Here is a 10,989-nt window from a genome sequence, read left to right on the forward strand (position 1 = left end):
GCATCCACCTCGTCCTCCACTTCTCAGCTCGCATCCACCCTTTGTTCCTCCATCTCAGCTTTGCCCAGGTGCGGATGCTAAGGCGGATGCTATGGGCCGACTTTACTGCTAAGGGTGCACGAAATCTGATTTTTTTAGATTGGATGCGACGCATCCAACCCCTCTTCCTCTAGCTAGAGCACCTTTTCTTCATATTTTTGCACTCCAAACACCCTAAATCATCACACACAACTCAATTAGTCATAAAACCAATAATTAAATCATGTTGGGCATTTTAAAGATCAAATAGCATCAAAAAACGGTTAAAATATGGGTAAAATAACATCAATACATATCGAAATATGCCCAACATCAACTATATTTCATTGTTCACTTTCTGGTTTGTTCAATGTTGTAATTATTTTGGTTACAATTTTCTTCTACGTAATATGTGGTCTTGTAGTGCTTAACCTCCTGGAATTTATAATTATTTGAAGTTGGGATTGCACATTCTTTGTGGGTTTGCATTTTCATCATTTGTATTTTGTGCTAAGAGAGTAATGACACCATTTTCACACACTTTATTTGGATGATAGTACGGGAATGGGGAATTATTAAGGCAATTTGACATGAATATTTTATCTGCAAGTTCATTTTTATAAGAAGAAACAACCAACTTATAAATTCAAACATTACCAAGTTGATTAATCTAAAATCAAACTTTAAAGTGAATACTATCCAAACTTATTTGATTTGAATTTGGATTGTAGTTTTATTTAATTTGAAAATCAAAAATTCAAATCGAAATTTTTATATTCAATTCGAATTGCGCAAATGGCCACCCCGAGTTGACATGGATGTTTGCTGGTGTTTATATTGAAATTAAGGGTAATCGAACTTTTAACAATATTTATCTTATTGCTTTCATGGTACGTTTTAAGCAGTGCTAATTAATAATTATACGTTATACTTCTTTACAATTTTAAAATTAAAAAAATGATATTTTTAGATCTCTTAGGTATAAAAGACAAATTTATTAGGACCAATGTATTGCCAATAAAGCCTCTCTCCAATTTTATAGGATGCACCTTCATTTTTAGTCTAATATTTTCTTATTCTTGTTTATTTTTGAGGCGTGCTCCTTTTGAAAAGCTGGACTTGCATTCCTTTCGTTTTTATTTAGCGCGCTTTCTACACCTACCTAAGCCATCTCGCCGCCGGCGGAATCGAGGTGTAAGTGTACTACTTCTTTCTCTCTATCCCTTCCCCCTCCCTTTTCCTTCATACATTTGGTGTTTTTTGTTTTAGAAAAATAATTTGGCGCTGTGGATTTTTTTTTTTTTTTTCTTTCTTTTTCGTATTGATTTTGTTTGATATTAAGTTAGTCGAAGCCGACAACTACTGCAATTCCAAAAGCTCTCATTAATTACTTCAAGATAGCTCTTCAATTCCAAATACTTGCACTGTATTTTTCGTAGTATTTTTATTTCTTGGTTTGGTTGTAAAACTAAATTATACGTATGTGTTTTGTGAGGATTCCATTAAATTGCATGTGTAATTAGTGATTGTTTGAATTCCACTGAAGGATGTAGTATTTCCTTCTCATGTATGTCCATCGCCCTATATTTTTCTGTGTTCAAAATACTCCTTTCTCATCTATAACTTTTGTCTATGTAGAAAACATTAGGTGATTTCTTCTCATCTGCCTAAGCCTTGGGGGGCAAGTTACCTGGTATGTGTACTGGTGGGAGGTATCATGTATCCGGTGAAATAGTTGAGTTGTGCGCAAATTGGCCCAGTCACCACGTCATTAAAAAAGGTTCCTTTGTTGCCTCTTCATTTCAAGTTCAGAAGAGAAACTATTTGCTGTAGTTGAATTGCAACAACAACAATAACAAAAGAAACCTAGTATAGTCCCACAAGTGAAGGTAGTGTGCGCAGACCTACCTTGCAGTTCAACTGCAATGCTTGTTAATTCGTAAAACATATCCAGATGAAATACAGACTACGTTATACTTTAGATGGAAAGAGGAAATTCTGAAAACATATGATTCATGTTTTTCCTTCGGATTAGATCTGTGATTTGGTACTTCGGAGTATCAATTTTTCTGTACTTTTGAGTTCTATACTTGCAGATAATGGGAAATGCATTTTTATTGCTGAAAAGCTACTTCAGCCTGCTACTATTTGCACTTAAAGCTCTACACTTACAGGTTTATATTATGCACTTAAAGTCCTACACTTACAGGTTTATATTAACTCCAGAATGCAAGAGAGACTTGCTGCATTATTAGCTGTTCCAAATTGTGTTTAAATTGCTAAAGTCCAACGTTAATCTGACTTGGTGCTTAAAGATGAATTGCGGTGAGAATAAGGAGTCCAATGTTGATTTTCACATACAAGATGAGGCAGAAAGGCTGCTTAATGAGATTGAACTGATGATAAAGAGTGTTGAGGACTCTGAATTGTATGCTGGAATGCGTTTCGAGCTCGAACGGAATGAAACAATTCAAAATCATTTGTTTCGCCTTTTAGGCTCCCATTCACATGTGCAGGTGGTAATCTATGCTTTGGGAAGCATGGAATACAGTTTTCATTCACAGTTTCAGCTTGCCGTAGTTCTCCTACTAAAACGAGATTTTTCCAATTGGATTGGCAATATAGAAGTGTACGATCCTGGCTTTTCTTCAGCTGATATCATAGTTTTGAAGGAACTGGGTTTTGAGATTTTGAACATTGATGAAAATTGTAAGAGGCAAGTTCAGAGACCAACAATGTTCTACATGCCTGTTCCTAGTTATTGTCTTATAGGCAACCTGCTGGGAGCGAACTGGTCTTCGTCTTGTATTAACCAGATTTTTCTGCTGACAAACTCATTTCGTGATGCGTTGACCACTATTTCACCATGTAGTTTGAATAGAGAAACAGTGCAACGCCTGGAGAGAATTATCCCCTTCACAACAGAGGTTGACATAAAAACTAGCTATGCAGAGATCTATACTAACGTGTTCTCAAAATTTGCCTGGCATTTCTTTGATGTGAATCCCATCATTGACATGGAAACTTCACTGCCTGGTACTGGATTTCTCTCTATCTTGATTCAAGTTGGAGAATTTATTGGTCAGACTCACGACATGTACACTGAACAGATTTATCTTTTTTGATTCAGTGGCTGAAATTATAGTATATAAAAGAAATGACAAAGAAGATTGTTCTTGGTTGGATATGCAAAGGTACATAAATGTGAGACTAGATACTGAACTTTCCCTTTATTGTCGAATACAGTTCCCTTATGTAGTTCTGTTGATTCTGGGAAACATTGGTGCTGCCAGTTAGCATATCGTTGAAGTCATCATCCCTTTACTTTCTCTTTGTACGATTGTTTCCTTTCGTTCTCTCGTGATTAGATGTCTACACATGCAAATTATTTTAGTGCTAGCTGGTGAACATAGATTCTTTTTGTTGGAATATGCAAGGTACTTCGAAATTATTTTCTTACACGAAACTGTAGAGTGATAAAGGTGAGCTGAAGGAACCACAGGAGGGTAAAGTATATTTCATTCTTATGATTTCACTTGTAATTTTCGTCTTGCAGGTCTCTTGAAGAAAATATTTTGGAAGATATGCAAATCGATATAAGCAGAGAGGGATGAGCGCAATTTTTTGGTGAATATCGTGGGCCTCGTCGTTTAAGATGCAACTCCGTTCCTCCCCCTTCAGGTTGGATTAAGCTAAACATCTATGGGATTGGTAAAGCTGGTGATCAGCAAGGACGATATAGTGGCGTCTTCCAAGATGAAACTGGAATCCTTTTAGGCAGCTACAGTTGTACCATTCATGTTGACGACAATGTGATTGCTGGACTGGAGGCCTTGAGGCACGGGTTAATCAGATGCACGGAAGGAAAGCCGAATGCACAAAAGTTGATTGTGGAGTCCGATAATTTTATACTTGTCCAATTTGTTAATCGTCGCCCTGAGCCAAAAGAAATAATCATGTCCAGGTTGAAAGAAATTTTTGGCTTGATGGAGCGTATAACTTGTGTAATTTACCATGTCTATGAAGAAGCCAATGAAGCTGCTAGAGACTTGGCTCTGAGAGATGAACGTCACAATTGTGCATAGATAGCTTTGTTTTTGGCTCAAGGATAGGGTGAGGCTTTCTAGGTTCAACTATCCAGGTTTCAAATGCAATTTGCATACTATGGAAAGTGATGTTGCAGCAGACATGGATCCTGACAGTACGCAGTACACATCAAACTGACTTCTCATTACTATTTTTTTTTGTCAAATGATGATGAATGCAACATTTGAAAAGCAAAAAAGAAAAAAGAGACAAACAAATGCATTCCCGAGGACTATATGTTAACTAATTTGTGCAAACTGAAGCAATTTTTGTGATCTATGTTAATGTTCATTGAATGTATTTAGTCATCCCTGTCTATTTAATTTGATAATATTTACTATTTGGACTAAAGTTTTCAGCCCAAGAATGAAAAATATGTACCTTGTTTTAATGAGGCAAGAGCAAGATATGTGATATTGTTAAAATATCAAATAATCTATAGGAGCTAATTAAGGCCAATACTGTTCCTGCAACACCATGGGGAACATGCAGATGCTGTAAATAAAGTTGGGAGATTAAGGATAGAAACCAAACTTTTCAAAAGTTGATGATCAGTCAATTGCTCTTCCACTGTTATCAAAGAAGCTGTTGATCTGGTACACACCTGTAGTTAGTTCTACGTTCTTCTTGTTCGTAGTTGTCTTTCAATGTACAAACTCTTACAGTAAGTCAGGAATTAAGATATAAGAAGTGATATGCTTCCCTCAGGTTCCTAAAAGCAGTGCACTCCAGGCCTTTTACTTATGAAATATATCCACACTGCCCAAGTATTAGCTCTGTATAAAGGGTTGTGCTTCTAGACTGTGGATAAAGCTTACCGAATCAGAGAACGTGCACGTTCAATCTGTTGTTAGTAGATTTCCTTTGGATCATGCATGCTCGAACTAGCACTTATTTTATATGAATTTGTGGGTGTTCATACCATGCATTTTGTCCGAGTATGTGGCTTTTAGTGATTAGACAAATATACATGGTGGCGATATGTGAAATTCTGCCAGAGGCATCAAAGTCTTTTACAATGAAGCAGCTGATGATGAATGTAAGATATTCAAGCGAACTGTGTGACAATGGCAGGTACTCATTCAAGGAATTTGTTAAGAGTAAAATGTGGACTAGACACATTTAAGGTTTTACTCAAGCAGATTATTGCGTCAGATTATGCTTGTTATCTTTTACCTTTTTATCAACATTTTATGTCATGTATCTAATCATCTTGGATAAGGACTATTGTAATCAGCTGTTATGCATGAAATGAATTTGCTTATTAGCTGCACAGTTGCTGGAACTTGCAATATTTCTAGCTATCTTACAGTTGATTTTGCTGCCTGACAATAGTAAAGTTTACTGAGATTTGCTACCTGTGACCATAATCTAACACTGAGATTAAACTTCTTGATCATACTTAAACTTGCTGAAAATAAAGTTGAATCATTAATTCAGTTGATTCATTCTAATTTCTTCAATCTGGGGAAGCATGTGCTAAAAGTAACGAGTTGTGTATAGAATAGTGATTACATTGAAGCGTATGCATTTTTCATTGTACTCACAAACGAATTAATTTCTTACAAAAATACATAGGAATCTTAACATTATTGTTGAGAGAGAATCAGATATAATGAGTCAATCATCATTTTTACATCCAAAATGAATTAATTTACTGAATTTATAGTGCAAATTATTTATTGTGATTATAGTTTGACTCCAACAGAGATTGAACAAGAGCTTGCTGAATAACTCTATATATTATGTGAATGTAACAATTGTCGATTTCATTGCATGGTACTTTGGTACTATTTACTTTGAAAGTGATTCTAATAATATCAGGATTATGAACGCCATTTAGCACTAAGATGCCATAGAGTATAATACCATTTTCCTTGCACTTACTGTGACAAGGGCATGCAACCAAGTGGAGGAATTGATAGACTCATACTGCTTGTTCTAGTCCTGTCTTCAATTAATCAGTGGCATTTTTATCAGCCAAATGTGGTAAACATGGGATCGAATAGGAAAAGAGACAGTGGTCTGCTTAGTTTATCAAGAAGGAAGCGGTGCCCGCAAGAAATAGGTTAACTTAGCAGCTTTTCATCCAAAAGGCTAGGAAAAAATTGTACTCAATAGGAAAGTTATCTGACTATTTTCTTATTTGGTTTGACCATCAAAAACTAAAGGAAAATCAAAGAGACAGTTATTGCTTAAGTGGTCCGTTACCGACTTCGTAGTTCAAGAACCGTCTTACTAAGAATAGTAGATTTGCTTCGCCTGGGAAAATCCTGCTTTACTAAATATTAGAGATGTCACTGGTGGTATCTTCTCCTTTTTATCTTATTTGATTCAATAGGGATGGTGGTAGTATTTTGACTTCGGTGCTTCTCCTAGTTAGCCTCGAGTCTTACCATGCCAATGATGAAATTAGTCGGCTTCATATTACTAGTTTCTTAGGGATAGAGGAGCTTCAGAATGTTGTTGTGACCATCCTGTGGGATATTCATAGAGGATACAAGGATGGTTGTTTTTAGTTGATTGGATGTCCTACTCATCCATACAGTTGGACATTATTAGTATAAGATCTTGCTCCCTGTGACAAAATCTATGTACTGTTTCTGTCTAAACACTTTAGGCAATTTTAGCAGGACATCATCCAAAACTTTCAATTGACGTCTTGTTGGTTGCTATTTTTGGTTCAACTGTGAATTCCAGCTGCTTGGGTGTTGGTTCTTACAACCAGTTTATTCAGTTGAACATGTAGAATTTTTGTTATTTGCTGAAAACTTTTTTCTGGAATTTAATTTTGAATGTATGATCTCATACATTAATGTCTAAATTGTTATATCAGAGAAGCTCAATGTGATCCTTGTTTTCATCAAGTTATTGAGCTGTGCGTTAAAGATGAAAGAATCTGAGAATCGGTTTAAATGAGAAAACTGTTAACATTTTGGAAGCCTGATATATATTTCCTTAGATCATGTATGGCATCAATTTCTCCTTGAAATTTTCTTTTCACTTTTTTGTTTCTGCAGCATCCTTTTACCTATTGCCTTTTCCTGAACTTGTTTGAAAATGCTTCTAAAGAAAATATTCAATTGAAAATTGTGACTGCTATTGCAGTGTTCTAGAATTCTATATGAAGGAAACAATGCTATCGTATTGTCACGCTAACTTGCGTCCTTCAGTACTTCTCTTGGAATTTATCAAAGAAGAGTGACTTGCAGTATATTTGATTGACAGATAGTGGACAGATATGAAAGCCAAAGAAGTGAAATTGTTTCTGGTTGTCATGTATAGATAATCAAGCTTAGGAAATTATTCATGTCTGGATAAGCGAGAAACAAGAGAGGAAGTATAGATTACTTATTAAGAAAAAAATAAAGGAAGAAGATGATGTATTAGTCAATATTAAAAAGAACAAGTTCGTTATTAGTTTACTTATGGTTCCTTTTGGATTTTGACAAGAAAATACACACAATGTAAGAGCTGTCAAGCCTTTCATTTATGTATGTCCAATTATAGGAGAAAAGATATATTTACACAAGTACTTGATTCCCCTATATCCAAATCCTTTTGCTGCATTTAATGTATCGATATATGACACCAAAAACTAGTTCACATTTAATTTCTTTCATTCTATTTGGATGCAAAAATTAATTCTTTGTAGATTACAATCTGGAGTGCATAAGATATTCATGGGGATGTGTTCAGGAATGGTTGAAAAGACAATGCAGCCCTGGCATTGTGTGTTAAAGCGTCATTCTCTATGCTGAAGTACCCAATCTTTTTCTCTGCATTCCTTGTTTATCAGGGTGAAGCAAAGCTTATTTGGTTGAAAGACCAAAATACCCCTAACGATGTGTGTGAAGGCGGAGAGGCCTATGATGTGCTCAGTTTTCCTTCCTTTCCAATTAATTTATTGAATAGCTGCGCGAGACATACCCTATTTGCCTTCGTCCTTCCTCTGGCGGTAGATCAGCACATTACTGGTGGTACTTCATGTCAGGGTACGCAAAATCTTATTTGATTGGTTATGTCAACTCATTTACCTCTACATCCTTCCATAAGTGACTGATAATCTTTTGCTTTTGTGAGGGCTTTTCACTTATGCCTTCCTATTCTGCAGGCCCATATGAATTTTGTCGAATAACTTTGAGTTGTTAAGTGTTTCCATGAGTTTTCAATTATCGTTGGCCTTCTTCCCGGCGTATCTAGAAAATGATTCATTGCTATAATTAACTCGGTTAGGTACATTTTCCCTTTCGAAATTTTTCTAAATGTATCTGTTGATTTACTTCCAATGCTAGTTGCGGAAATTTGTGGAAAATTAGCAGTTAATTCACATGTTATGGGTGGGGCTCTGGTAATGACATTTGAGTCAAATGGCGTATATTTGCTGACTATTTTTGCTTATTTGAAGTATTAGTTGTGTGCATGTATGGAAATGAAGTATGTTCTCAATTATTGTGATCTTGTTGAGGGATATTTTGTTATGGAAACTTTCATCGTGGAGATTGTCATTAAATTGCTCTTTGAACACCCTTCATGCTGCTAGTCCACACTCTTTGCAGGTTTATATTAAGTCCAGGACACACAAGGTAGTTGCTGCAACATTAGCTGTTTCAGATTAGTGTGTAACTGCTAAAGCTGACCCACAGGTGAAAAGATGAATCACGGTGAGAATATGGAGTCCAATATTGATTATCACATACAAGATGAGGCGGAAAGGCTGCTTAAAGAGATTGAACTGATGACGAAGAATGTTGAGAACTCTAAATTATATGCTGAATTGTGCTTCGATCTCGAACAGAATGAAACAATTCAACAACATCTGTTTCGCCATTTAGGCTCCCATTCATGCATTCAGCTGGTAATCTATTCTTTGGGAAGCATGGAATACAGTTTTCATTCACAGTTTCAGCTTGCCATAGTTCTCCTACTAAAACGAGATTTTTCCAATCTGATTGGCAATATAGAAGTATATGATCCTGCAATGTCTCCCGCTGATATCATAGTTTTCAAGGAACTCGGTTTTGAGGTTCTAACCATTGATGAAAACTGTAAGAGGCAAGTCCAGAAACCAACAATGTTCTACATGCCTTATCCTAATTATAATCTTATCGGCAACCTGCTAGGAGCAAACTGGTCTTCGTCTTGTATCAACCAGATTTTTCTACTGACAAACTCATTTCGCAGTACATTGAACGTTATTCGACAGTGTGATTTTAGTGGAGAAACTGTGCAACGTCTAGAGAGAATTCTCGGGTTCACAACAGAAATTGACATACAAACTAGCTATGACATGATGTATATTAGTTTGTTCTCAGTATTTGCTTGGCATTTCTTTGATGTGGATCCCAACGTTGACATGGAAACTTCACTGCCTGGTACTGGATTTCCTTCTACTTTGATTTAAATTGGATAATCTATTGGTTGGTCTCATAACACGTGCACTGAACAGATTTATCTTTTGTTGGTTCAGTGACTGAAATTACAGAATATAAAAGAGACGTCAAACTGGGACGTTCTTGGTTGGATATGCAAAGGTACTTATATGTGAGACTATATACCTTTCTATATTTTATCGAGTACAGTTCTCTTATTAGTTCTGTTAATTCTGGGAAACTGTGGTTCTGCTAATTAGCATATCAGTCATCAGCCCTTTACTTCCTCTATGTGTGTGATTGTTTGAATTCTTTCCCCTCGTGAATTGTGATAAGATGTGCTTTACACATGAATGATTTACGTGCTAGATGATGATCTAGAATTTGTTGTTTGGGATGAGCAAAGTACTTTGAAATTATTTGCTTACACGAAACTATGGAGTGATAAAGGTGAGTTGAAGGAACCAAAGGAGGGTAAAGCATACTTCATCCTTAAACATTTAACTTTTAACTTTCGTCTTGCAGGTGTCTTGAAGAAAATCTTTTGGAATATATGCAAAGTGATATGACTAGTGAGGAATTTGCGCAAATTCTTGGTGAACATCGTGGGCCTCGTCATTTAAGATGCAACTCAGTTCCTCCTCCTCCAGGTTGGATTAAGCTAAACATCTATGGAATTGGTACAAAGGGTGATCAGCCAGGACGATATAGTGGCGCCTTTCAAGATGAAACTGGAATGTGTTTAGGTAGGTATAGTGGTACCATTCATGTTGACGACAATGTGATTGCTGGACTGGAGGCCTTGAGGCAGGGATTGATCAGATGCACGGAAGGAAAGCCGAATGCAAAAAAGTTGATTGTGGAGTCCGATAATTTTATACTTGTCCAATTTGTTAATCGTCGCCCTGAGCCAAAAGAAATAACCATGTGCAGGTTGAAAGAAATTTTTGGTTTGATGAAGCGTATAACTTGTGCAATTTACCATGTGTATGAAGAAGCCAATGAAGCTGCTAGACTTGGCTCTGATGAGAGATGAACGTGATAATCGTGCATAGATAGCTTTGTTCAAACAGGTTTCAAATTCAATTCGCATTTTATGGAAAAGTGATGTTTTTTGTTTGTCAAAGTCTGGAGAGACTTGAAGAATGGATGTTTAAGTTGTCAGGCTAATCTACATTTTAACTTTTGTTTAATTTTGCTTTGGATGTTTAGGATGATATACCCTGCCTGTTCTAACTTTATTTTTAACATAATGGTTTCTGTGTTCCGAGTGTTAGAACTATATATAATTGGAAATTTGGCATGATCCTAAATCTTGGAAAGATCAGAAGAAAGTATATATTAGCTATATTATCTTCTTTTGGTGGATTATAATTTATACCATGTCCGAAAATTAGAGAAATTCTTTTAATAGTTTCACTATCCATATTGTAAGTTAGAGGGGGAGCCTAGGATCCGTGTTAAGGTTGTCTCCGTGTGACTTATTGGTCATGAGTTCGAGTCATGGAAGCAA

At 36.1% G+C, this 10,989-nt stretch overlaps 1 protein-coding gene across 3 annotated transcripts; it reads left to right on the forward strand.

Moving 5' to 3' along the window:
• The first annotated feature begins 1,083 nt into the window (after positions 1–1,083).
• LOC107778040 (protein SENSITIVITY TO RED LIGHT REDUCED 1-like) lies at positions 1,084–10,741 on the forward strand. 3 transcript variants are annotated; one of them, XM_016598221.2, is made up of 7 exons: positions 1,091–1,212; positions 2,228–3,054; positions 3,149–3,212; positions 3,575–8,099; positions 8,664–9,479; positions 9,575–9,638; positions 10,002–10,741. In XM_016598221.2, the coding sequence occupies exons 5-7, from the start codon at positions 8,759–8,761 to the stop codon at positions 10,510–10,512; spliced, it is 1,296 nt and encodes a 431-aa protein (XP_016453707.1). In that variant the 5' UTR covers positions 1,091–1,212; positions 2,228–3,054; positions 3,149–3,212; positions 3,575–8,099; positions 8,664–8,758; the 3' UTR covers positions 10,513–10,741. The 3 variants fall into 3 exon arrangements, with proteins under 3 accessions (XP_016453708.1, XP_016453707.1, XP_016453706.1); XM_016598220.2 differs by having other exon boundaries at positions 3,575–9,479; XM_016598222.2 differs by lacking the exons at positions 2,228–3,054; positions 3,149–3,212 and having other exon boundaries at positions 1,084–1,212; positions 3,575–9,479.
• Positions 10,742–10,989: the final 248 nt, after the last annotated feature.

Source organism: Nicotiana tabacum, chromosome 13, assembly GCF_000715075.1.
Source record: "Nicotiana tabacum cultivar K326 chromosome 13, ASM71507v2, whole genome shotgun sequence".
In the NCBI taxonomy this organism is placed as follows: domain Eukaryota; kingdom Viridiplantae; phylum Streptophyta; class Magnoliopsida; order Solanales; family Solanaceae; genus Nicotiana; species Nicotiana tabacum.